Below are 27,631 nucleotides of genomic sequence, written 5' to 3'. Positions count from 1 at the left end.
ACGTGTTGGGGCGAGGGAATACACTTACAAACCTATGAAAAATGTCTCTAGGTTTTGGAGGCCGACACTTCTGGCTTTTACCTCATGTAGAGAGTTCTGTCTTCAGCCCCACTTGTTCTATCGGTCTGGTTTCTAGTGCATCCAGACTGTTTTGATACCTTGCACTTCCTTTCTTCATGTATTCTGGGCACAAGTCTTCCTTTTTTGTCCACAGGATCAAGCCTCAGGTGTAGGTTCTGAGGTTCATACACATCACTGCAGCATCCTATTTTCCGGTTTTGATGGGTGTGTTCTTGCTTGCTGTCCATCCTGACTGTTTTAAAGACTATTATTCTAGCTCATTGCTTTATAAGTATTCCATTGTTTGTTTCTCATTTCTCTGTGCTCCCCCATTTCTAATATACGCTACCGTTCTGACTCTGAAGGCTGCTTCAGCACTGAGAGCTCATCTGTGCTTCAGCGATGCTGCTATTTAGGCTCAAACTCTTAAATTTTCAAGTATTGCTGTGCTTCCTATGAAATTTGTAGAGCAATGTGGGAGAGAAAAAAGACATTTTAAGCTCTGTGAAGCAAGGTGCTATCAAACTTTGTTATTTGTACAGTGACTGGCTTTAGCGGACTCCTATAGTAAATAGAGTATATTTTGCAATAATACAAATTCAATAGGTACTTATTGAAATTACAACCAGCATTAAGTCACTAGGTTGAACACCGATGTGTTAGAAACCATTAGTCAGGTTCAGCAATGTGTCAGCATTCATCCTTACTTTAATCAAGGATGCCATATCTATCCTTAAAAATTTGCTACTGCTCTTCAGTAGCTTTAACTAGTATGGTATTTTTTTTAATAGTTTGTCTTGATGCACGCATGTACGTCTGAGCAGACCCGTGTTTAACTGAACTGTGACAATGCCAGTGTACGGCTTCCCTCCTCCCTTTCCCACATCACTCGGCCATCCTGGGGAAGGGGGAGGATATTTCAGCCAAGGCGTGAAAACCAGGACAGAGTTTTCCTCCCTCCGTAGATTGTGTAACAAAGCAAAAATGATCATTCACATTTGTTTTTTATAACTAGCTTGCTACAGATGACTGTGACAATAAAAAGCCCCTTTCTCTGTCTTTATCCGTCTTCTTGATACGGATGTGATCTGAGACATTAGTGGTTACAGGGTAGGGGGAAGAGCTTTTCAAAAAGTAACTTTGTAAACAGACAGAAGTAGGAATTTATTTGCTTTAACAATCTGATATTTTTTTCTTTAAAGCCTTGTACTGTGTGTTGCATTTGTTTGCCTGATTTAAGTAACATTGGAAAAGTTTTAACCAAGCATTAATTTAAATCCAATTTCCTGTCTCTTGAGGAGAAAGGAGGGAGAGCTTCTTTCTTTTTTTTTTCTTTCAAATTTTCCCACCCCGTGGCTCGAGGAAGCCGTGTGAGGAGCATGTTCCCACAGACTGGGGTCTCCAACAATGCCGTTTCCGTCTGGGAGGCTCAGCCCACCGCCCGGGCACTGTGAGCCACAGCACGTACTCTTACGTCACCCCAGCTTGAACCTGCTTTTGGTGGACTTTGTGTAAAAAGTGCTAAAGCTGAGCAGGAAATGGAGATTTCCCTCACATTCTTCTAGAAATTGCCTTTAGTTTTGTTTGGGTTTTTTTGGTTTGTTTTTTCTCTCCTCTGTTGGAGGGGATTGCAGTTGTTTTCCATTTGTAATCCAAATAATTCATTTGACAAGAAATACAACTGCCTTCGTTCTCAGACTGTCGGGCGCAGTAACGCTGATTCCTGGTGGAGTTTTAGTGTCTTATCAAAGACGGGTGACGACTATTCCATTGCTGTCAGGTGAAAGTTTGACATGTGTGATTGTGTTTCTGCGACTCTGTGTTTGGAGCTTACAGTTCCTGCTACATTAAAATTTGAAAAACTAAGCAGGGAAGCTGGTTAACTTCTGTTTAAGCCCAGTTCAGTGAGTTAGATGTTAAAGCATATTTGTATTTCTCCATAAAGGTCTAGAAGATAAACTGCGAGTTGTTGTTACTGGTTGTTTCTTAATTAAAGTTTAAACTGACTGCTATCCACTTAGCCGCTTTACCATTGTTTGACTGCCAACAGCCAAGGATACAGTCACTTAGAAGGTCACTGAGGCATCTTGTTCATCACCCTTTTGGACTGGGCTGACTCTTTTTGCAGTACTCCGTACAGTCTCAGGAGATGTGTTTACCAGTGCCCCTCTGTTTCCCACTGGAACTAAAAGATCAAGAGCACAAGACTGCATTCTTCAATTTCAGTTCCAATCCCAAAGACGATGATTCCCTGCCACTGTCAGTGTTAAATCTGTTGGAACCTCTTTATTTCCAACTGAAACTTAATTTTTCTTTGTGATCTTGTTCGCATAAGTTTCTGCACAGAAATTGTTTGTTTAGAAGAGTAAATATTTGTCCTCATCTCTTAGAAATTTTATCTGGATATTAATGTGGTAGAAACAGAAAAGTAAAATCTTAAATTGACAGAGATACTGCCAGATAGTCTGCTTCAAGGATTTTAGGCATACATCTCTACCTTGTTTGCTACATTTTGCACTTGGAGGGGTGAGCAGCTTGATATTACCTGGAATTAATATACAAGATAACTTTCTTATCACTAATCTTTTTGGTTGTTCTCTGCAGTAGTGGATTTTGGTTTCTTACCACAGGACTTTAGTATTAGGCTGTTTGCTTTCTCTGCTGATTTCTTCAAAGATATTAACAAAACCATGAGTATTGGTGGATTGGTAGAACCAATACTTGTTAGATTGATTTTAATATTGTTTATATTTTTTTCCCTTCAAGAATATCGACATAACAAACTTCAGCAGTAGCTGGAATGATGGCTTGGCTTTCTGCGCAGTCCTCCATACTTACCTCCCAGCACATATTCCCTATCAAGAGCTAAACAGCCAGGACAAGGTACGACATTAAAAATTCCATTACTGGGCCTGTGAGACTGTATAGTTAATATGGGTTAATAAAGAAGAATGGACAAATTGGAGTTCTAAAAAACCCAATATTACTAGGAATCATAATTGGAACACTTCAAACTACTTTAGATGATAACAGGACGTGTTCATTCCTATGGCTCTTTTTAAATTACCATGGTTAAATTATAGACTCCATCTGAAGCAAAAGTAGCAGCATTACTATGAACATTCTTAACACCATTTTATTATGTTTGAAGTAGTATTTCCTTGGATTCCAACATGTTTTTATATCTCACACAGAGAAGAAACTTCACTTTGGCTTTTCAGGCAGCTGAAAGTGTCGGCATCAAATCTACTCTGGTAAGTTTCAAATGCACACTGAATGAATTATGTCCCATTTATAAAAATCAAATTATTCTTTTTTGTACTTTTGGAAGGTTTTGATGCTTCATACTTCAAAATAGCAGTAGATGAGCTCAGCTAGAGGTTATTGCCCCTGAATCATACTTGACAGGAAAGCAGAAATTATATTCCTTACCTCAGTGCTTTGTTTAATAAACCCACCGTTGTTGACAACTTAAGCTTGCATATTTTTTGCATTAAATAGTGACTGAGATACAGACCTGTACTCCAGCTGCTGCGGCAAAGGCAACAGCGTGATAGCCTAGAGCAGGTAAACTCTTCAGCCATAAAACCAAGATTCACCAAAACTACCTCTCAATACCATAAGGAATAATAGTAAAGGCAATGGATTTGAGAATAACTTTAGTAGTTATGTGATAAAATCTTGAAGAATTTATTCATTCTTTCCTGTCTCTGACCTAGTTACAAATTATTTGTTTGTTGTTTGTTTTTAATCTAGGGGTACAAATCAGGATATGTAATTTTTTTTTTTGCTTAGTGTAACATGAGAGTCAAGATTTTAACTCTTAAGTTTAGACTTTTAATTTGTCATCATAGTAAATAATTGAAAGGGTTTTTTAATTTCTTGTTTATAAGCTTTTTTATACAAATTTTAGTTTAAAAGAATTAGTTTTCAATTGTATAGTATTTCACAGAATCACAGAATGTTAGGGATTGGAAGGGACCTGGAAAAGGGCCCCCTTTGCCCCCTGCCCCAGCATCGTATTTGCTGGCAATGGCAGTTGGGCTTTAGTACCCTGACTTTGTCAGTGATTTGAAACATGGAAGTTTCTTACCAAGTGCTCATGTAGGAACTAGATTGTGGAAAATAACTACAGGAATTCTTACATAATTCAGCTTTAATCTAAATGCTTGCTGCCTGTCCTTTCTTTATTACAGGTACTCTAAAAAGACAAATTGAATGGAATTAAACCTTCCAAATGCAATTTGTATCCTCTTAAGGATTTAGTATCTATTTACACACCTGCATACACAGTGTGTATGATGTGTGTGTTTGTGAATTTTTTTCCTTGTCCATATTTCATAGGTAGGGGGTGAAAAGGGCGTGAAAACTAGTGTATGTAAACAGTAGTGGTAAGGTAAGGGGAAGTTATTTGTTCCCTGAATAAGAAAGTGTTTGGCTGCTTTCATGTGGAGAATTTTAAAAATGACTTTCTCTTTTTTTGAGTTCTGCAGTTTCCTGGACCCAAAGCTTACAAAATAGACCCTTGCAGTAAACAAAAGCTATTAGAAACTACATCACTATGTTTTCCTTTGTACATGTGCTGAAAAGGGTAGATTAGGCTTTGTTTACCCTGCTTATTCACAGCCAATCTGGCATAGTGTTACTGTGAAATACATGAGAGCCAGTCTTTCCATTCGAAACAAACCGATTGCTTTGTCTCCTGGATGTACTCAAACTGGCAGTAAACTTGCCTCTTCCTTGCCTCTTTACACAAAAATATGTAGAGATAATCTAAAGTTCAGTAGTCTCATGAAATGTAAAATGAGATTCAATTATTTATTGATGCTGACTCTCACCCTGATAGGAATTTTTAACTTGAGATTCAGTTACTGTCTGAGCCTTGATGCTGTGACTCAGTACCAGGGTAGATGGCGTGGACTTGCAAGGCTGGTGTAGGGGAATGTGAACACTCAAGTCTTGACTACTATATTAGTTGTACTGAGTGGGGGACAACGCAGGTATGCACAGCATTATGCTTTGCCATCTTAAGTCAACAAAATACCTGTCTACAGATATGCTTTTCGTAGCTGTTTACATTTTGTAAGTAATATAAGGATGTATGGAAGAAAACAGAGCATTCTTCATCAATACTTTAAATTGTGGAAGCTTTACAGATTTACTATTCCCAGGAATTTTTAGAAACTCTACCGCATTACTCACAAGGTTATCATTCCTGATTTTGACCAATCTGTTTTCTGTGACAGGACATCAATGAAATGGTGCGAACTGAGCGTCCAGACTGGCAGAATGTCATGCTGTATGTTACAGCCATTTACAAATACTTTGAAACCTGAAACCCTAATAATTCAACAGATCCGTGGGCTACCAGATGGAAAACTTACTGAAATGCTAATCCCCATTTCACTGAAAACTGGCAACATTTGAGTCCCCTCAAGCTTCAGTGACAATATCCTGGATTGCCTCAGATTGCTTCAGCTACTAAGCCTGGAAACAACTGTTTAAAAGCAAGAACTTGTTACCACAGTGCTTGGAATAACCCAAGTTATTAAGCTATTCATGTTAATTATGTAGCCTAAAGAGCCTGGACTACTTATGTGCTGCCTTTCCGGCCAGACTTCCTGAAGCTTTCTTTCCTAGGAGAGTGAGATGAATGGATCCTCTAGCATGTAAGAGACTGAATGTACAGCTAAAGCTTTGAGAAGGAAAAGGATAACATGGCATCGTATTACTGAACTTTCTCTAGCGTTCTGATACCACAGAATCTGAATATTCTACCCACAGCATATGACCCCGATACAGCAGAGTTCTTAATGGTAATTTAGTTACTGCCTTTCCCTTTCCCTCCTTTAAAATATGCACAATATTCTAGGAAAACAAGCTTTTGTTCCATAATGACAAATTGAGTGGAAAAGTGCTCTTGATACCTCGAAAACTTTGGCACAGAAGAACTCGTCATTCTAAAGCTTCGTTATAAGCCTACCTCTGTCACAGTGATGTGGCTTCCAACTTTATCTTATGGATTGTAAAGACTAGCACATACAGCTCCTGGTTTTCAGGGTACGCTATACTTCAAGGAATCTGTCCAAACTCCTTGTGCTTCCATTATAACAGAAATGAATCAATAATCAGCCCTTGTACAGCTTGTTCTTCCTCCTCTTCCTCCTTTGCCTGTATAGCACGCACAGCTACCCCAGGCTTTACTCTACAGCAATACGAGCAAACATCATGGATTTCTGTGGTAGAATTTTGGAACTGGGATAGCATTTCCTCTGCAGAGAAGATATTTTCGGTGAGATGTAATAATTAAGTGGTTTGTCTGAAAATCCAGCTTTGCCATGTTTTCTGTGTGGTTTTCGTTGATCTTGCACATCCTCATCTGACTGACAGAAGGTGAGGCGTTCTGTAACAAGAGCTATGGAGGAACTGATGTCATGTGTATGCACCCCGTAGTCTTGAATATTGCGTGGAAGTGACTCACTGTCACAAGGAATTGAGAAACTCTAGTCTGCTCAACTTCTATTTTCCTAAAATGTACCTGAATTCATGTAACGGTTCTCTGGCAAAACAGTTCAAGTTAAGTGCCTTAGCGATCATTGAATCGATACATCCTGGCACTTCAGGGCCTCATGCAGAATGTTAATGGCTCAGAACAATTTCATATATCCATTTGTCATAAGCTGTTTGTTCTAATCTTGTTTGTCAAATCAAGGGAAGACTTCATTCTATCATTGCTTCTGCCTCTTATTTTTCCGAATACTTAGCAGCAGTTAAGCCACAGTTGAACGTCTCTCATTAATATTAAGCAGAAGCCTACTTTAGAAGTGAGTTCTATAGCAACTGCTATTTATAAGCACATGCTCTTTCAACACAGTAACCCTGTTATAAAGAAAATTAATCTGCCATTCCTGTGATGCTCTTATGACTGTTAAGGACAGTTTGAATGTCATAGATGTTAACCCAGTGAATGCAACTATGCTTGGCATCTCTGAAACTTTGTCATTGTATAAAAGCACAGATTTAACTCAAAATGATTGCCAAATGCAAAAACCTGTCATCTGAAGAACATAGCCCATGTGAAGAGTAATAATTCAGCATGTCTCTAGCAGCTAGCATTGTCTAAAAATATACACTTCCATTGATATGTGCCTGGGAGAATTACAAAAGTTTGCAAAATTGTTTCTTAATCCATGCAGAGGGCCTTTGGAGAAGTTTTCAGAGCAGCGGTGTCTTGTACATTCTCACAGTTATTTAGAACCCTAAAAGTAGCTAGATACTCCCTATTAATTGGTGCATTTAAAGAGCCAACGTAATCTAAAGACAGTTGTCACGAGAGAGGCTTCAAGTGAAAAATCTTCATTAACAGATTTTAATAAAAGCCTGAAATACAATTTTCTCTCCTGTATATTTTTTAAAAAAAATGTTCTTCATTTCTTCAAATAAGTTTCAGTAAGAATAGTCTTATTAGCAATAAAGGAATATCAGGCTCCGTGAAGAAGTTTTTGTATAATGATATATCTGAGCCTTTACATGTAAGATGCTGCACAGCTGTCCGAGTGGCAGAAATGAAGCAATGGAAGATCTGAACCAAACATAATGCCCCGCTGCACTCTACAACATGGGTTTTTTCTGAAGTTTCAAATAGCGTTAAATTTCTCAAGAGGAAGAATAGCCGTAGCCCTTCCAGCTGTGGATGATACTGTTCTGTTTGGTTCCTACTAATAGTTAATCCTGAAACAGCCTGGGTTTTGTACATATGAAGTGCAAGCTTATGCTGATTTACTTTCCTTTTTAATCTAGACAATATTTCTGAATGTACCACAAAAAGGACAAATATTTTATCATCAATTTATATTATTGCATTTTAATGTGTGCCTTGCAAATGCCTGTGCTGTAGGGGTGGGGTGGGCAACCAAACGGACCTGTTGAACATATTGGTGCAGACAGAGCTGTATCATCTGCTGGGGCTTCTTTCGCAGAACGCTTCCATGGATCAGAGAGGTCCCTTTAGAACCAGAGGTATCTTTGGTTTGTCTAGTTGTCATCCTGATGCAAGATCATCAGCAATGAACTGAATGAACAATTCTGGGGTTTTCTTTCCCTCCCATCCCTTCTTTTTTTGGTAAAGTTCCATTTTAGTTATTCAGGAAAACTCTGTCAGAGAAGTTTTGATACAGAGAATCTAACAATAACAGAACTGAGGTGACTTCAGAATGGATCACTCTTGATTTGGTTTACAGCTGGTTTTATTTGATCCAGTTTGATTTGGTTGTCTTGTATATTTAAATAGAAACACTAATTTAGGATCTCTGGTGTGAGTGGCAGTGGCTCTCACAAAGATCTCTCATTCTCATGCCTCTGAAAAATTGTGAGTGAAATTTTTCCTTTTAAGTTTGTGTTTGTGGATAGGTTATCCAGAATATAGCGTTTAATTACAGCATATTCTGTTTTAAAAGGGTGGGGTTTTTTTTTCTCTTTTGCATGAAATATATTCCTCAAGTTAAATGTAGCATTTCTGATTTTTTTTTTTTTGTCTGCAATATTGTAAAATATTTCCACTGATTGTGTTTCTGTCAAGTCTATAATCATGCTTTAGGGTCCCTTTGATTTGCCAGAACTAAATGAACTTGGCTTTGACATACTGGTGTTAACTCATATTAATACCCCTGGCAGCAGTCGTACTCTGGTTTTCCATGCATGAGGAGAGGTGATTTTGCCCCTTGCTCTAATGATGCTCACAGTACAGTGCTTGAAACTGCTGAGGATCTGCCTTAAGAATGTTGTAGCCGTGATTAAAAATTCTCATTAGCATCTCATTCCTGTTAATGATCTCAATGTTTAATTTTTATCAATTTTTTCACTTCCCACATTCAACACTTCAGACATTTGGATTCTGCATCTTTTGCATTGACAAAAATTACTTTTACTCAATTATCTCTGTTTCTGTACAGTTTTGGTCCAGGGTACAAATGTTATTATAGCCTAGTTTTAAACAAGATTCTTTAGGAAGCTGAAGATATGAAGAACTTGGGGGGTATTTTTCTTACTTTCTGTGTTCTGCCTGGGACTGGTTTGGGAATGCTGTCTGTTTTTCAGTTGCAACGTGACAATATCTTCCAAAGCTGCCCCCTTTGGAGGGCTAGCATCAAGCTATGCATAGGCTGGAGTTAAGCCTTTAAAACTCTGTTCAACTCAAGACTTTACTTCTTATTTCCCTCTTGCAACTAATACAATCCCAGCTTAACTGCATCGAGAGTGAGCTATTAAGGGGCAGAATTCTTCTGGGAAGGAATCCAATTGTATACCTTGACACTATTTTTTGCTTGTTGTAATAATCTTGCTGAGGTGGCCTAAGAAAGAGGATTTTTAAATAGTGGTGTTCATGTACAGACTCATTTAACTGTATAGTTTGTCTGTGATCCTTCCCTTGACTTGTTAAGTATTTCTGGTTTATTTTCACGTTCTGCCAAGCTTTATTTCCACAACTCCTTTCTTTAAGCTAGCATTAGTGTACGAATACTCAGTAACCAGTTTGAGAAATGATTTGGCGAAAAGTGGCATTGAAGTGTAGCTGTTATCCACGAGCACTGGACCTGGCTCCGGGCTTTCCCAACATCATATGTGCTGGTTGGTACATGTGTTAGAGCCGCTTTGCTCTCCCATACAGCTGCATCACCTCATGGTGTCCATCAGGTGTGCTTGCCCCCGAGTTATCAACTCCTTAAATGAGTTAAGGGCTTGTAGACATCTCTTAATATATTTAATTGTCCCTATTTAGAAAGATATCTCTAGTAGTATTTCTGCTTTCAAAGGACAGTGGGTGGATGGGTTTTAAATTACTGTCTGGCTTGCTGAGCATTCCCAGTCCTCCATTCCGCTGAGTTTTTTCTCTTGTATTCCCTGTGGTTTCAGTAGTAGTTGTAGTATGCTTTGTGGTTGTCAAAGCCAAGATGTTAAGCATCTGGAATATGTAGTAAGTATGCTTTTGATAATTAATTCTAAATAACTTTTAAAAATCAAGGTTTGTACAGTTCTGATTTCTGTTAAAGTGTATTTTTTTTCCCATATGTATTTGTGCTTACCACTTTTGGGGATGCAAGACCCCATGACCTGAGTTTGACAAGGCCGCTATCCTAACCCCCATAAATTAATTCATTCTGTGCTAATAGGATTATTTCCTCACACTGAAACTTCAGTGTAAACCTATGAATACCAGATGACTTCCTTCCAACTGACATTTATCTTTTACTTGCAGTATTCCTTACCCTTAGGCCCCTGTCTGCCACAGAGTTGCACATAAAGTTCCCATCAGTCCCAGCAGGACTTGTGGATGCAAAGCGATAGGGTCAGCTTTTGGCAAAGGTGGGCAGCCCGATGTAATTTAGCTGGTTTCATTTTAATCCCCTATTTTCAGGGGGTTTCAGTTTAGCCAAAATCACTTACTCAAAGCTGAAATGTGGTGCGTTTGTTCTCCCCTGGGAAGTATGCTTCTGTTTAATAATATTTTTTATGAGATTGTATTTATGGAAACTGAAAGAAAAATGTCATGAAGCTAGTTTGTTGCACTTTTCTAAGGCTTTTGTATTTTGCATAGAGTTCTAGAATATGAACAAGTTGTTTGGGGAAGTCAAGGCTTTAAACTTACTGTGCCCCAGCATAACAACGTATTACGTGCATTTTCATTCTAGTGATGTATGTCTTATTTTAATGGCATGTAACTAGTGTATTTATATGGTAGTTCAGAAAGCCAGTGGACATTCCTGCTGCAGAGGAGCCGTTGGCAGTGCTGGTTCCACAGTTCGTGAACTGACCAGTTTTGACAGCACGCTGCATTTGCAATAATGGAGCAGTTGATTTTTGGTTCTGAACTCCATTTCAGCAAATGGGGAGAAAGAGGCTTTTCTTTCGTTCCATTGTTGAAATTTCTCTGGATACTTTTACTGGTTTCCAATTATTGCTTGTGCTCAATTAGGATGATTACTTGGGAATCAGTTCACTAAAGAGGATACAAATCCATGTAATGTGCTCAAGTAATTCATCCCCGTGACTTACAACATTTCAGTGTGTTAAAAACTTTTGGTTTTACGTATATTGTAAGATTGATTTTACTGTTTTTAAGTAGCACTTTTATGCATATCTGAAGGCTTCTTTGGGGCAGAAATGTTATTTCTGTGTGTTATCTAGTGGAAAGAAAGTATAACACTACTAAACAAAGCATAGACTAGCTAGCCTCCAGACTGTACGTTCACTTTAGGTCAGTAATGATCAGGAGTTGTTCGATGTGTATGAAATGAATCAGTGATCCCTTTTACTATTGGACAATTCTCCAGATCGAAGTCAGAAGGGCATTAATTGGTACCCTCCAGCCCTTGGGTGAGGGTCCTTTCAGTTCAGGTGTGAGGCAGAACTGACAGAACAAAGTGATGAATTTTGGACTCAGTGAAAAAACACAATTCCGTTGGTGTCTCGGCAGCATATTGGATAAGGACTAACCCTGTTTGAGATGACACTGCAGCCAGTACTAATATCTCCTAAATAGCTAATTTTCCATGGTCTTTAAAGATGATGTAAAAAAACAGTGATTCTTGAAAGCTCTTCTCACCTCTCTGGCTTTTCTGCTTTGTATTGGTTCTATACTCCCTCAGAACAGCTGTTAGACTGACCAAACAATATGTGTATGGGGTTAGTAATTCTTGTTCTAGACAACAAGCATTTTTCTTTTCTTTCCAGAACTCTTTGAAAAGGTTTACACACACATTGACATACATAAACATTTTACATATATAGAGACATTTTACAAAAATGTATATATGTACACACGCATATATACATGAGTGTATACATATATTTACATATGCCTGTTCTTAATAAAACTGAACATGTTTCAAGGAGTGCTTGCGTCTTGGATGCTTAGTGCTGTATTAGCCTATATGTTTAAAAGGCATGGAGGAAAAACAACATTTTGTTTGCTTCTGGTTAGAGCTGAGAAATACAGGTTTAAGGAAAACTTGGAAGTATGTTCAAATTGTATTTCACCTTGTTTCTGTTTTGAAAGGCACAAGCTGTTAATCATTGGAACTTAGAAGGTCAGCAAGCATATTTTAAGCTAAACCTTTTGGAGGACCAATATGCTTTTAGTTTGCAAGGACCACTAAAGATCTGGGCATTTACTTTCTCCATAATGTATCTGTATGAGTATTTAGTATATATGCCTTCCATTTGCCAATGTTGCCATGTTTTCTTCTTAATTATTCATGAAATAAAGCTTGCAAATAGCAAAATGTGTGTTTATGTTTTCTTGAGTGAAGCTGCTACAAAAGGGAATACAGGAATGCTATTTCTGGCACTGTGATTTTTCAGGAGTAAACGTTACAGGTAGTAGTTTGTGGAGGTTTATACGCTATGGATGAGAAGTGCATGAGAATGCTTCGCGTGCACATAACCTCGTGAGTTTTTGGGAGTCACGTCTCTTCTGGTGGAACCAGCAGATACTTTATGGTATCTACCCCCAAAGGGTTTTAAACGATAAGATTGTGAATACCCTAGATAAGAGGTACATATTTAAGGCATCTGCTTAGCCTGCATTGTCCTAGTCTTGAATACGAGTAACAGAGAAAGGAACTGCAGAGGATACGTTCAATTTAAGCAACTTCTGTAATACATTGCAGGGTTAGAATTATGCAAGTGTTACTTAACACAACCCAAGTAAGGCAATGCGTGAATGTGTACTGGCTTGCTCCCTCTACTCTAAAGGAATTGGGCTGGGGAGGGATTGGGAACAGTTCAGAGTATTTTTAAGATGCCTAAAAGTAAGATTTCCAGGTGAAAATAAAGACTAGAACACCTTAAATCTGATTTGGTCTCAATCATCCTGGATGGTAACTGTTTTCAAATGCTGGTTTAGAGCTTTAATTTCAGGTGCTCTGGAATAAATTGCATCCAGAGATTTGGATTGACCTCCTATTAATTTCAAATGCTGTTCTTAAATGCACTGTTATAGGCATTTCAATTCTATTTCTTACATAATTTTTTTTTTAGATTTTTGTATGTTATTTTCTGACTGTTCAGCAATCCAGAAAAGTCTTTGTCTCAGTAATACTGTTCTGCAAGAAAATGTCTCACTTCTCTCTTAAGGTGAAATATTCTCCCTGAATGTGAGTTGTTTAAGAAAACTCTTCTTAGTTCTCAAAATGGATTTATATCCTGGTTTTAAGCATTGATCTTCAGTTTAATACTTGTTTTTAGAGTTTAGTGTAGTAAACTCATGTCAGAAAACAGATATTTTTCTTTTCTGTAGCAAGTGCATGACAGCGTTGTAGAAGAGGCTTGTACGCCTGCAATTAGCAGCCCGGAGGTCGAGACAGGAGCAGCGAGTGGGACACAGGCCAGGCCTAAGGTACGATAAACCAGTGGTGCCTGCAGTCTGTACGGCTGCAACTTTGCTTTCCCATATCCACTGAAATCATATTCCCCAACCAAAGTTTTTTCATGGGTTGTCTTCCCATCTCTCACTAGAGAATTTTGTTTAAAACATGAAACTAGTTCCACAAGTGTGATTTCAGTTTAATATAATAAGTTAAATATTTATATAGGTCTTACTGTAATGAAAAACAGCAGCTATGTGGAACAGTACAATAAAAACCTCAGAAGCAACAGCAATGTAATACTGCACTGTATTAAATCACAAAACCTTATGTTGGAGGTCTGACTGTTCTGCAGTTAAATTCTGTGGACTAGGTTAGCATTACAGAACATTCAGGTAAAATTCTTATCATAAAGGTTTCACAATTGCTTTGATCAATGGAAGAGAGTTGGCTTATGTCATGTGTGTCGCCAACAGCTGTGTGTAATTCCACAAAGTGCACAGACAAGAGGGACTCAGGAAGATATAAGTTTTTCCCACACAAAATTCTTTTGAAACAGAGTCGCTAACTTATCATAAAAAGTTAACTCCCTTCTCCAGATGGGAAGTTATTAATAGCCAGTAGCCACTCTTAAGACCTTAAAAAACCCAAAGCTCTGAATTCTGTGCCTCTTGCATTATTCACCCTCTCTCAGCTCCCTCACTTAGTGATTTGTCTAGTGGTTTGTTGGTGTTGTTTTTGTTTTTTTCCCAGCATTATCTTTCCTTGGGTTCAGCATTTGTGTTCTTAAACTGATACGTTTTCTTTTTTGTCCCCGATACTGAAGACTGAGTGAGGTACAGATTTCTTTGAACTGGTTAAAAAGTAGTGATGGTGTTATGGAAAGCTCCAATACCTTCCACAAAATTACTGCTTGATGCTGCAAACCAACACCTTGAATGGAGAAATGAACTAATCAGTGTCGCTCTTCCTGGCAGCTCAAGATTAGAAGATCATTTATGTTTAATTAAGTGGGTTTTATTAGATTCCCTTACGTTAGAAAAGTTGCTTTGAAACATCTCCTATGCATCACTGTTTAGAAAAAATTTTGTCTATGGATTTAAAAAAAAATAAAAGTAGATAAGGGACTGATGCCATCAGTCCTAATCCAAGGCAAGGCTAGTCTTACTAGTCTTTGCCATTGCCCTCTGGATCACCATGGTTTAGCTCAACACGTTTTGTGGACCTCAACTTCTGTATATGAAATGCTCTGTTTGAAAAATATTATGTTGATTTTTCGTACCTGTTCTTTGCCCCTCAGGATTTTCAGTTCTTTGGAACCTCCTTAGTATCATCATGAAAATAGGGTTGAACACAGTAGTGCATTATCACAGTATTTTTACTCTTAGACATTTACATTGATTCTATAGTGCAAGGAAATACTTGTGCTTCTCTCCAGTGCTGTGCGTGGCTCACTCCCTTGTTTATGCTTCCTTTTCTTAAACCATTTTAGGTTCTTTCCTCATGCCAGAAGCCCAAAAGTTAAGCTCTTAAAAATGAAAGAAACTTGAGAAGGAGACATAACAGTCTGGAGACAACTTCACTGAGCTGTTGACAGGATCATATTTTTCAAAAATAAATATCCCACAGAGCACAAAAATGCCAGCGTGTTGAGTTAACGCTGTGTGTCTCTGTGGGGCCACATTCGGAGTCCATCAGCTGCAATGGAGTCAAGTCAGTACACACAACCAGTGCTGCCTCTTGAAAACCACAGAACTGGAGGGTGTGATCCTGAGAGGTGCTGAGCATCAGCAGCTTAGCAGTGCAGGAGCTGTTAGGTGTTCAGTCCATCCAAAAAATCTTTCCTGAAAATGGCTGGTCTAACAATAATACAGGCAGACGATCATCCCAACAGAGAACAAACCTAAAGGGAAGACATGCTGCAGTTTTCCTCTTGGCCAGAGGTTCAAATGTTATACAGGCACTGGAACAGAGTGCTGAAAACACTAACTTGATTCTATAAACCTATGGAGTTCCATCATTTTGCACCAATATTTCCAGCACACGTCATTCCTTAGCAGGGGGTGGTGGGGAGCAAGGTGGGTATGTACTTTTTGTCTCCAGTTCGTGTTGTGACAGAGGCTGGTTATACACAATGTGGATTTTGTCAAGTTAAATAAGGGTTGCCCTCTCATTGCTCCTTAGAATAAAATGAGAATAGTGTAAGTGAAGAAGAATCATCTGACTGCTGCTGGGCCTTGCAACTCAACAGTTCATTTATTGTATAAAGGTAACTTCTATATATTACTGTTATAGAAAATAAATAGCTGTTGCTCAGCAGCTCCCGCATGATGATTCATACTACCAGTTTTTCTGCTATTAATAGTACACAAAGAATGCTTAAATTTAGATTGAACTCCATCTCATAGCCTGTCATGCTGAATAGCATTTAGAGAACTGAAGCCACAGTCTGTTTGGGCAGTGCTTTTAACAGAGACTAGTCTGAATCTCGACTCAAAATTGCTGAAAATCCTTTTGTTCTTCAGTCAGTGCAAATGGCAGGATTTAAACAGCGGTGTGGATATGGGATGCGTTTCCTTGTGAGCACAAATCTTACCTTGACTTCAGCTTGTTTTCCTCCAGCCTGGGTAAAAGTGGAATTTCTATGCTGGCATTGAACAGTTAGCGAGAAGGCTTCAGTGTTTGACATAGAGAAATGTTCTTCGTTAAGTTGCTAGCAATGAGAATTTCTAGCAAAAATTTTGCATGTGTAACTTTGTTAAAAGACTCTTCACAAAATCTAGTGCTTTTTTTCAGTGTTCATTTTAAAATTGCTAATGAATATTTAATGTTGAACAATGTGAGAGAAATAATTGTGCATATATATATATACACACAGATAGGGATTTTTATTTCTATATGTCTTTAATGTTGAAGGATTTGCTAGTGTTTTCAAAACACTCTATCCCTTCTCCTGGTCTAAAACAAGTGCCTTTCCCTGCTTTGAGGAGATTCGGGCAGTATTTGTGGGAATGGGATTACACACAAGTCAGAACACATCATTTTACTTGTCCTGTTTAACAGCATTGCATACGTGTACTAATGCAACACTCAGTTTGATGCTTCTTTGCAAAATATGCATTCCTTAAATGTAACTTTGCCTATGTCAGACATTTCACTCTGGTTAGACAAAATGTCATTACAGAGAAAAGTTCCAAAACTGGTAAAGAGTAGTTTCTTTCTTAAAGAAAGAAATATTGTTTCTATATAAGAAAACATTAATTCTTCCAGATTCTGTTCTAGACAAACCAGTGATCATGGAAGCCTCAATATGTAAGTATGATTTTCCTGCTATCTCGCTCCTTACGAGGGTGGCAGGCTGGCTTTGATTATAGTCACTAGAGATGAGTCTGGTTTGTGTTTCCAGAGGCATCACTGGTGCCCCAGGCAGACTGTCGCTCATGCCGTACCAGCAAAGAGAAGCGTGAGTTTCGTGAGAGCTGTGAAGTTTTTATTGACTTTGCTCTCATCTTCTTGAAGGAAGCATTTCAAGGTTCATTCTGTACAGACTCTCTAAAGCTTGCTACTTTAGCTCAGTTGCTAAGTCTGAGAGGTGCAAATAATCTCATATCACTGCTTTTCACCCGCCCAAAATTCAGGAGTTTGGCTTGTTCAGTTGGGAGATCATGTCCAACATGTTACTGCAGCTCTGCTTTTCATGAATGAAAAAGCCCTTCTTGGCTGTACACGGGAGAACTGGGAAACTTAATTTCTTTCCTTGCAGTACTGGACTTTGTCACCTCCCAGCCGGAGCCACAACCAGCTCCGGGTGCGTGGTGGAACCATCCCCACGGCTGCTGGAAGCTGCTCTGCTTCATGTAGTCCCTTCTCAAAGCTTATCCGGCCACAGCAGCCATAGTGATGCTGGTTTTTCCTTCATGAGTGACTAAGAAAGGAAAGGAAGTTAGCTCTCTCTTGTACTGCCTCCCCACCTATGTATAATAAAAACAATGAACAAATACAAATGTTGATTGTATTGTACTGTCGCTTCACTGTCATTGTTGGCCCCGGTAAGGGAGCGCGTAAGTAGAAATATTTACAGGTAAGGACAATACACATTGAATATGTACAAGAAATATGAGTTGAAGAACAGTGTAGTTCTGATACTTGAAAATAATAGAAACCCAATTAATTTCTTAATTCAAAAGAAAGGCAACAGAGCTATTCAGATCTTACTGTAGTAATGAAAGCTATCCTATCCAACTGCTCAAGAGGACGTAAACCAGCAGCTGCTCATTATAAACACATTTACTTGTGCAGAAGTGAGAAATGAGCATGCAAACGTAATAGAGGAACTGGCTCAGTTGCTCTGGGAGGTGTTAATACTAATTTTTAACATCTTGAAACACCGCAGAACCCCCAGCTGCAGAGAGCAAATCAGTAGGTGACAATGGGGACCTGATACGCCATCCGAAGCGGAATGGCCCGTAAGGGAAGGAACCAGCAGTTTGCTAGTGGTATCGGAATGCTTTTATGGACAAAAAGTAATTTCTGAGAAACATTAGAAGCTTGTCAGACTGCCATTTTCAGCCAGCGCTGTTAAAGCCCTCAGACATTTGCTTTGGATCTTGCTGATTTAAAAGAAAATCAACATAGTCTACATCAAATAATCTTAAAACCGATCAGCTGCAAAAGTGAAAGAAGAATTAGAACTGGGAAAAAAAACATCCAGGAAAGCATTTCTGTTGATCAACATCTTTGTCTCGGGAAACTTGTAGGATGATACATTGAGAATAGGACTGGTGGAAGAAACCAGCCTGACAGCTTAATAAAGGGAGCTGACTGCAACAACTTTGTTTTTAATATACTCAGGAACAAAATCATATTTAGAAACTACATCCCTGCTTTCATTGATTTCAGTGGGAGAGTCATTGGGATGTCTTTGAGGAGCTGGGCCAAAGATGAGAGGCAACCTCTGCAATACAGGAACCACTGCACTGGAGAGGAGCAAAATAGCAGATCTGAGCAGGCAGCTGATTTCTTCAGCATGAGGCTTGCTCCTCTGGTTCACATACACTTCCACAGCATAAAGTTTTGTGCAGTGTCAACTAGGAGTGGGAAAATACTACCTCATCGTGTTTGGAGCAGCACTCCGGTCTGCACTCCGCTCTGTAATTCACAGCTCATGGCCGAGGCAGCTGGTGTAGCAGCCTGGCCTCCCATCCAGGGTACGAGTGAAGGGGAGGACAGCACAGGGGCCAGATGCTGCTGCCAATGCTGGATTTTTAACGTTTAGATGCTCATAAGTTTGGAGGTTGGTGCTGAAGTGGCTGGTGCCAGATCTGCCATTCACGCTCTTGCTGCCAGAGAAGGCTGGTAAGCCTGTTGCCTGTGAGTCAAAGTAACGTGCACACACTTCTGGCACATGTGATGTGAGTAAAGCATCTCTGGGTTTGGGGAGCCTGAAAAAAACACTTCTGTTGCATGGAACAAGCGTTCAGGCTGTGGCAGTCCCTTGCACAGAAGGACCTGAGCTGGCTGTCATCATGAATTGGGTTTGTCACAGGCCAGGGTCTGCCATGGAGTTGGTGAGAAGTGTGGAGACATGCTCGTGGTTTTTCCTGTTTGTAATGTCCAACCAATAGGAATATGTGGATAAATTACTTGCTTAGATGTAAAGTTGAAAAATAGAAATTAAAAAAAATCTTAGAAGATATCCATAAAGAGCAGTGGGTTCAAATTCTTGCAAGGTTTTCTCCCTGCTTCAAAATTGCTGTGAGATGAGTCACAGCTGTTCCCCAAGTCTTTTCCTGCGGAGGAACAGGCGATGGCTGGGGACAGGCCCAACACCGCGGGGAGGAAATGTGTGTGTGAGCACTGGTGGGATCCACAAAGACCTACTCCTTGGGAAATGTGAAACTTTTGTAAAATATGTAATATATTTACTGAGAGCTCTTGGACACTTCCAAGGTACTAACACAGAGGGCTTCCTTGTGTTGGTAGTAACGACCGTTAAGCACAGAAGAGTTGCTCTCTGCCTGTGCAGCCTTTCAGGGTATCGCTGCACGGCACTGTGCCACTTGGTATAGCTGTAGGATTAAACTTGCTGCATGAGTTTTCCAGCCTGCAAAGAAGTAGATGTTTAAACCAATGCATGGAGAAAGGCCTGCTTTCCTCCCCTTTCCTTCCCCGCTGTCATTGTATGCAGATCAGGCACAGTAAAGCCCGTTTCTGTCACTTGTAGGTCCCTCAATACCAGAGCCGGACTTGTAGGAGTAAGTGGCGATCTCTCCTTCCGCCGCTTTGCGAGATGCTGGTCCGGGTTGTCCTTGTTGGCGCGGAGCCCCCCGCTGCCCGCAGGTAACGCCGCGGGGCTGCCCGGCTCCAGGCACCGGCGCCGCCGCCGCTCGCTCGGCCTGGGGGAGCCGCTGCCGCGGGGGCTCCGCCGCCTCCTCCCCGCCGGGGCCGGGGTCTCCGCGCCGCCCCGCCGGGCCGGCCCCGCCGCCGCTCCCGCCCCGCGCCGCCCGCGCCGCCCTCCAGGGGGAGCCGCTCCCGCCGGCGGGCTGGCCGCGTGCTGCGGCGGAGGGCGCCGCGGGGCGGGAGCGGAGCGCGAGCGGGGCGCGTCGGGCGGGCCGGCACCGGCACCGCCACACGCCTCCCGGGCGCGGCGGCGGAGGTGCGGCCGGAGCGGAGCGGAGCGGAGCGGCGCCCCCAGGGCAGGTGGGTGATGCCGGCGTCGCCGCGGCTGGGCTCCGCGGTGCGGGGCGGCGGGTGCCCGGGGTGCAGCTCTCGGGGCGGAGCGGGACCTCCCGGCCGGGGCGGGCTGCGGGTCTCGCCCCGCTGCCTCCTCCCGCCTGGGCGGTGCGGGCGGCCCCAGCGCCCCGCTGGTGCATCCCGAGCCCGGCGGTCGCCGGTCCGGGGAGCCGCTGTGGGCGGCTCAACCAACCTCGCGTCCTTCGCCGTGTCCGCGACTGCCCCGGTCCCTCTGCCGTGTCTCCCGCGAGTTTTAAAAGTGCTCGCTTGCTGCCCTTTCGGTACCGCCTGATCCCCTGCCCCAAAACGGGAGACTTTTCTTTGCCACCACTTTCCCCTGTCCCGGTTTGGATGGGTTTTGTCACCCCGGAGCCGGTGCTCTTCACAGCGTGCTGTTTCCCAGCTGTCAGCTCCCCAGCACACCCCCACACGCTGAGATGTTTGCTCCACGGATCTTCCTTCAAACATCAAGCGCTGGACTTTGTCCCCCTGCACTCAGCCAGCCATCTAGCCCTTCAGCTGATATTTGTGCTTCTGTTTTATCGTAAAATAGTGATTCCATAGGAACACCGTGCATCCTGTAAACTTCTCTGTAGTGTTTAACAAAGGAGACGAACTTCCCTACAGAGACTTCCATCCACTTTGCCATCATGCTAAGGGAAAAGGGCAGGGACTGAACAGATGGCATTGAACCCATGCGCAATCTTATCCCATTCCTTGCCCCCAAAAGCCCCGACCCTGCCTCATCTGTGCCAAGCGACTGAAACAGAGTTTTTGGTGGTGTCTCTTCTGCTGTGCTTGGGAGCTCTCTGAGCCGTGGTACCCAGCGAGTATGTTAGTGGAGCTGCCAGTCACAGAGGGACCCGGTGCCTCTGTGCTGGGGGGAGAGGGCAGATGAAGGAAAAGGGGAACAGGCTGAAAGGTGCCAGTTGTCTCCAGAGCTGTTGGGAGGACGCGTGAGAGGCCTTTCAGCCCTGGCAGATGGGACTCCGGGGCTCGGCCGGGGTGACCTGCCCTCCGGGAGGTGCAGACAGCCCATCCTGGACAGTGCATTGGGCTGCAGGTGTGTTACCATTACCGCCGTGGGTGTGCTGCCGGGTGGTGCCCTCGCAGGGGATGCTCCTGGGTGGAGGATTTTCTGTGTGATCATTTGCGTGGTCTGAGAGTCACCGCAGTTGTTTTAATGCTCTTTTATGTTCTGGTGCGGCATGAGCTTAGGCTACGTTTTGAGCGCAGAGGCATTCCAGGCTTTGCTGTAGCTTCAAAGTAGTAAAAGTGGTCGAGCACCCTCTTCAAAACTGCCTTGAGCAGAGGGCCCATGGAGGAGATGGGAAGGGTTAACTTAAAGAGAACATGACTCACTTAGTAAATAGCAGTTAATAGAATTGCCATAACTACTTAAAATTATTTTCCTAAGCAGATGGTCAGCTACTAGATAACTCAGTCTTTGGATGTATTTGTTTCCAGGTTTCTTATCAGGCTCGTAAGTCTCAGACCAGTGTAACTCAAGAACTGTAGTAATTGATAAATTCAGGCTCCTGTAAGAGAGAAACTAACAGAGAGAAAGCAAGTGTGGCCAGCTCCTGCTGTTAGCGAGACAACCCCCAGCGCATGTTGCCCAAGTGAAGTACATGAAAGATTAGATAAAATGAGCAATGGAGGTGCGAGAAATATTTCAATTGCATTAGGTCTGTGGAAGAAATACCTTATTTCGAATGTCAATAAAAAAGTCAATATAAATGTAATCACATATCACAAAAATACTATGAAAATGAAATCTTGTCTAATGTGGTAAATGGATTAAATTCTGAATTAACCAGGAAAGCTATGAGCCTCTGAGTTTGTAGAGAAAACACGTGGGTACAAACTGCAAACATGTGTGTGTATATAAAATAAAAGTGACCTGGTCCAGGGTGCGAAAAAAGAAAAAAGGCAAGCAGGTCTCCTTTTCAATGCTGCTCATCTGGTAATTTGTAATTTACATACGTACACAATCTGTCTCCCTTTCCATATGTATTTTTATACATAAAAAATAGAATCAGCATCATCCTGTGCCAGGTCAGGAGATGTCAGGCCTGTAATGATGTTTTTAGCCTCTGTCCTTCTGTCAGTTGGTGCAAAAAGCACAGGAGATCTGAGCTGAAAAGCCTTCTGCCAGATCTCCTATGTTTGCATTTCTATTTTTGAGGATATTTAATAGGATGTTTCCATAAGGGCTGCTGGCACTATTGCATTTGGATGTAATCAACCTTTGAAAGCTATTCATATTTTTTGTTTAATCTTCAATAACGGATTTTGTGTAGAGCCATGTCGTTAAGCCCTCTTAAGGACAACTGGGAAGAGCTCAGTCCGGGAGGAGACTGGGAGGGACTGTCCTAAAGCTTCACTCTTCCTTTCAGTTGCGTTTCTCTGGAGGGTCAGGGCTGGCTGGCCGAGGACGTCGCCTTCGCGCTGGGGCCTGGTGGCTTTTCGTCTGGTGTGGAGGGAAAACCTCCCCCTGTACCACTTCCTTTCCGCCGGGGTGGCTGATGGCTGTATGATTTCTCGTCTATACAGGATGTTTAAGGCTTCACAGATTTTCCACCAAAACACTTATTTTCACTATGCTTCAGCTCTTCGCTTTGGTTTGACATTTCCACCCACGTTTTTACACGTGGGACGGGGCAAGGCACAGTGTGGTCGAGCTCTCGACGCGTTCTGTGCAGCTGTGAGTGAGGTGTTTTCCATCCTAAGGCTGGTATCAGTGTCTCTCTTGGTGTCCTGCAAAGTTTGTCCTTGTCTTCAGCTGGAATAGATTTCAGCTCTTCTTGTTCATTCTCTCCATCTGATCTGGGTGGTGAAATATCTCTGTGTCCTTCATTGTGTGCTTTTCCTCGGAAAAGAGAGATGGACTATTAAAGCTTTCCTATCTGTTGGACTCTAAACTAAGAACCAAGAGATCTTGAGCTGTGTGTTAAGGAATCAGGGAGGACTGTCACCAGTCAATGGAGAGGTACCCCCTTTCATCGCAGTCTGGTGTTTCGGGCCAGAAAACTCGGTTGCCTCATGGATCACCTTCAGGTTTTGCATCAGTGCAAAACATCACAAGCCTTAGCAAAGCAACTCACACACAATAGCACCAGTTCTTTGCCTGTCTTCTCATGTTAAAAAGGCAGGGAAGGCTGTGTACTTAATGAGGTGCTCATGTAGCTGAGTATTGAGGTTTGGTCTGTTAGGGGAAGGAACCAACAGCATTCTGCCTTGGGAAAACAAGAGGTTCTGCACAGATACATGGAAGGTGGTTTAACCTCTGAAGGCTTCAGTTTCGTCTATAGAACTGGAAGATTCTCCCCTCACAAAAGTTGCATCTGTGTCAGGAATAGTTATTGGTCGTATTGCACTTCTTTTTTTTCTGAAGTAAATCTCTGTAGATCAGAATGGACAGATGGCAAATACAACTCTCAATTATGGAAAATATCCTCAGGAGGTACTTCGAGGTCATCTAATCTATGCCTCTGTCCAAAGGCAGGATCAGCTATGCTTTTGCCATTCCTGACAGCTATTTCTCCATCCTAAAGACCAGCAGTGGAGAGTCTGTGCTTCCCTGGCATGCAGGAAACACCCCAATGTCCAGCTGAAACTTCTGCCGTAACTCATTCCTCATCCTGGCCGCAGTGAGCAACACACAGAGGATCAGCAGAGAGTGTTTAGAAGTGCTTCAGCAAATGCATGTATTTGGTAAATGTGAGTGAATAAAGATGGGATCTCATTAACTCCTCAACCGGAGTTCTGTAAGGAGCAAATCAGACAAAACCTGGCTACATCGTGCCTGGTGTGGCTGGAGATCTGCAGTAGCGCGGGAGGGACAAGGTGGGCAGGCTGCGCTGCAGCTCCGTGTGGTGATGCAGTTGCAAAGTCAGGAGCAAGCTGTTGGGTAAATGCACAGCGATGAGGTTATGAAAAGAGCCGATGAACCACTAAGTGCTTAGAGGAGTTCAGAGAAAAGCCAAATACAACAAGATGGCTTCCGTAAAAATTACGTGTTCAGTTGATCACTGCTGTTAGGCAAAAGCGTTAAGAGTGCTGCAGCACGTGTCTGAGTGCAGGTTTTGTCCCTTCCTGTGCACGGCGCCTGGGGCTTGATATGGAGCTATAAACAGACATCTAGTGCTATGTGAGACATCCTGGTGGGGCTGGCGGAGATAGGATAGGACCTGAGGGAGGTGCGTGCCTTTCTGAAGTGACAGCAGGGGCTCCGGCGATAGCGTGGAGCACTTCAGACCTCACTATTCACTTATATTCAAGCAACTAACTCAAACCTTATCAGTTTAGTTTATGGCTTGTTTTGGAGAAGGGTGCTTGTCATCACTGGGCCTGTTGGTTGATTATTAAAACCAAAAATTACCAGGTATCATGAAATACAGCATCTCTTATGTAAAATATATGCAAATGCCACTGTAGAAAATACACAGGAGCAGGAGTACTGGAGCCTCCTTGCCCACAAAGCAGCAGTAAAACTAGTGCCAGGAAGGCCACACTTGACATTTTATGTATGTTTTGGGGCTTTTGTTGATTTTTTTTGCTTTTTTATTTTTTGAAAAGTTACACATTTCAGGCCCAAATAAAGTAAGTAATCTGTTACAACTGCAAGTGCAGGTTTGGAAAGTAACAACAGCTCCAAGAGAGATCGTATTTATCTTGGATGGTAAGTCAGGGGTTCCATGCAGTAGGTTTATCACTATCTGACAGGTAACAAGATAAAGCCCAGGTGCTACACAGGGATGTGGAAAGACCTGAAACAGGAACAAAGAATACTTTACATAGCATTTTTAGGGAACATTTGCAAACAATGCATCTGAGACAATGGAGAAGTTGGCAGGGAGTGAAACTTCTTGCAGGGATGTTTAGAGCCAGGGACGAGGAAGGACAGGCATATAGGGGATGAGGGAATCTTCCTGTCCCTCTCTGATACACGCAGAGGAAAGGGGGTTTTCCTGAAGCTTTGGGGACGTGACGAGTGACATGCTGGGCTCCTGTGTGTGTGTTGATTAGCATTTGTGATTGCACTCAAATCCAGGGTGGAAGGCACTCGGCTGTTCTCAAGAGGCCTCTAGTACTTGCTGATTGGGGCTGTTTTATCTGCCGGCTGGCTGAGATACAGCATTCTCTGTCTCCCTGTCCCCCGTGTTTGTCCCAGGTGACCCTCATGGTGGCAGCTGTGGCTCCTTGTTCAGCAGCTCTTCAAGGAGGGCCAGGAGAAGGGATCATTTGCTGGTGGAGCCATTCAAAGCTCAGCTGAACCTGAGCCACCATCAGCTGGGGGTCACGTCTGCGTATGTCCCTGGGCAGAGTCCCTCCTGCGTTTGAGTGAGTAATGCTGTTCAACAGAAGGACGTGTGATTTGGTTTCATTCTGCTCTTTTAACACATCCCCTTGGGAGTGGTGAGGTTTGCACTACTTTCCCTGTTAGAAGTTTCTTTCCTCATTTAGTGTTCAGACCTCAGTGTCCCTCCCATTTTTCTCCTGGTTTTGCTTCTTTGGAGCTATTTTGTTCTCCTCTCACACTATTGTATCCTCTTCTTTATTCTTGTCTCCCCTTCCCCTCCTCCTACTAGAGTAGTATTAACATTTCTGCTCTCTTTGCCTATTCTGTAATGCTGGCCTGTTACCCACATCTCCCTTCTTGCATGGGGAAAGTCCTTTACAAACTGATCTATCATTTTGGTTATTGAGGTTTCCCCAGAATAGGATTGTTAGATCCTGCTATGAATCAGTTGTTGAGGTTAAAGAGTTAAAGGAAGTAGTCTGTTAAATATCATATTCTGTGGTGATAACAACTTTGGTTTCAGCATGGGATCCATGTAATTGGGCACAGGCTGGGATTTTCCATAGGAAACGTTCCTCGGGATAAAAGACAGCGAAGAGGTATGTGGCTCTTTAATACGATCTTCACAAGAGAGGCACGTGGTTGAAATTTATTTGAATAATTACAGTTTCCACATACGTCCGATCCACAGATCAGTGCCCAGGTTCAATGGGACGATGGAAAATCACATCAGACTGACTTGGGCTGGCACCAGCACCACTGCAGTTCCTGGAGCATGAGTGGGGAAGCACGTTGACTCTTTAAAAGTTTCTCAAATGTCCAGCAGCTTGGATTTTTGGCAAAAAATGACCTGAGCTAATGGCTACCTAACCAGGGATTCCTTAGTATAACCTGATGCATCCCTCCCAGAAACAAGGCCTCTTTAGCTGACTTGTTAAAATCAAGGCACCTAACTTTGTCAAACACCTAAAAAATGTTAATCTTTTGGTTTATGTCATCCTCTGCCTTGCTAAATGCTGATCCAGAGTCTGCTTGACTATTATCATTCATTTAGGGTTATAACATGGGTAGACATAGAGGATTCTGGCAGATTTGATGTAGTTACATGGTTGTTTTTCTCTGGTAGAACTGTGCAGTGTCAGCTCTCACAGGATATAGAAAGGTAAGAAGCTGTTTTCACGGACTGAAGACTGGAAAGAGGATTCACTGACAGCTTTTATTGTCTTTCCTACCCTGTTCCTAAACCCTGTTCCTTTTCCTCCATGTAGCCACAGTACAGCCTAGCTGTATCATTACAGCAGGCAAGAGGTGGACACAGTCCGCTTGGGAGAAGCCACCCTAAAGGCTTGGGGTGTCTGTTCTGGGCACGTCGCTGGGATCCATCTCTGCTTGACTAACATCTTGTGTGGCTGGAGTCAAATGCCACAGCCCCTAAGGAATTTTCCTTAGGAGTCTTTTTTGGTTTATCCTTCTTCAGCAAGGTGTGAGGATCGTGGTTGTCATGCATTTGAGAAATGATTGCAGGTTTCTTTACAGCTGGAGCTCTTTATGATCTCTTATTGTTCAGAAAATGTAGGATTTCTTAAGTTCTCATAGAACTGTGGTAGAGGTGACTGTATTGTAGCAGGGTACTCGCTGCTTCTCTCCTTGCCTTTCTGCTTCCTCTAGACAAGTACACTGACTCATAAACAACAAGTCTGGTAGAATGTCTTCTAAAGTTATTTATGAGTAGCTCCTGCTTCTCCAGTGCAATGTTTGTTGTAGAAGGAGAAAACCCAGTGAGCAGCAGCTTTTTCACACAGCCCAATCACAACAGCAGTTGCACACTCTCCACTCCCGAACATGGATGTCTCTGGCCTGAGCAGGCAGAGGAGGAAGCAGGCAGAGGCAGCAGGCTGTTACTCGTCAGCGGATGTGCTTTTACCGCACCACAAGGACTTAGGAAATGAAGGAAGGACTTCGTTAGAGTCCTCAGAGCACCAGCTAAACGCTGAGAATTTGCAATCAGTAAGCAGTGACACCAGAGAGTTCTTAATAGATCAAATTATAATCAAGGACTTGAAGAAAAAAAGATAAATGTCACTTGGAGTACCTCTGGAAAGCCTTGTATTGGCATGGCTGACCACGATAGTGAATATGCAAGTCACTTTGCAAGAGTGACACAAGTATG

At 42.2% G+C, this 27,631-nt stretch overlaps 2 protein-coding genes across 4 annotated transcripts in view; both read left to right on the top strand.

Annotated features, from left to right (window-relative positions):
* The window catches only part of SPECC1L (sperm antigen with calponin homology and coiled-coil domains 1 like), a 65,975-nt gene extending 53,634 nt beyond the window's left edge, over positions 1-12,341 (top strand). For both annotated transcript variants that reach the window (XM_065033145.1, XM_065033144.1), the window contains exons 14-16: positions 2,827-2,943; positions 3,255-3,314; positions 5,307-12,341. In XM_065033145.1, the coding sequence (XP_064889217.1) occupies positions 2,827-2,943; positions 3,255-3,314; positions 5,307-5,396 (267 nt within the window). In that variant the 3' untranslated portion in view covers positions 5,397-12,341. The remainder of the gene's footprint in view (positions 1-2,826; positions 2,944-3,254; positions 3,315-5,306) is intronic.
* A 7,644-nt stretch (positions 12,342-19,985) lies between these two features.
* ADORA2A (adenosine A2a receptor) overlaps positions 19,986-27,631 on the top strand; it is a 30,004-nt gene continuing 22,358 nt past the window's right edge. The window contains exons 1-2 of one of the 2 annotated variants that reach the window (XM_065033142.1): positions 20,014-20,123; positions 25,333-25,502. The gene's annotated coding sequence lies outside the window, so the exon portion shown is untranslated. Of the gene's footprint in view, positions 20,124-25,332; positions 25,503-27,631 lie in introns of both variants that reach the window. The other variant, XM_065033141.1, reaches the window with a different exon arrangement.

Source organism: Columba livia, chromosome 17 (assembly GCF_036013475.1).
Source record: "Columba livia isolate bColLiv1 breed racing homer chromosome 17, bColLiv1.pat.W.v2, whole genome shotgun sequence".
NCBI classification, from domain to species: domain Eukaryota; kingdom Metazoa; phylum Chordata; class Aves; order Columbiformes; family Columbidae; genus Columba; species Columba livia.
Note: the sequence above shows the minus strand (reverse complement) of the source record. Positions and strands in the feature narration are given on the sequence as shown.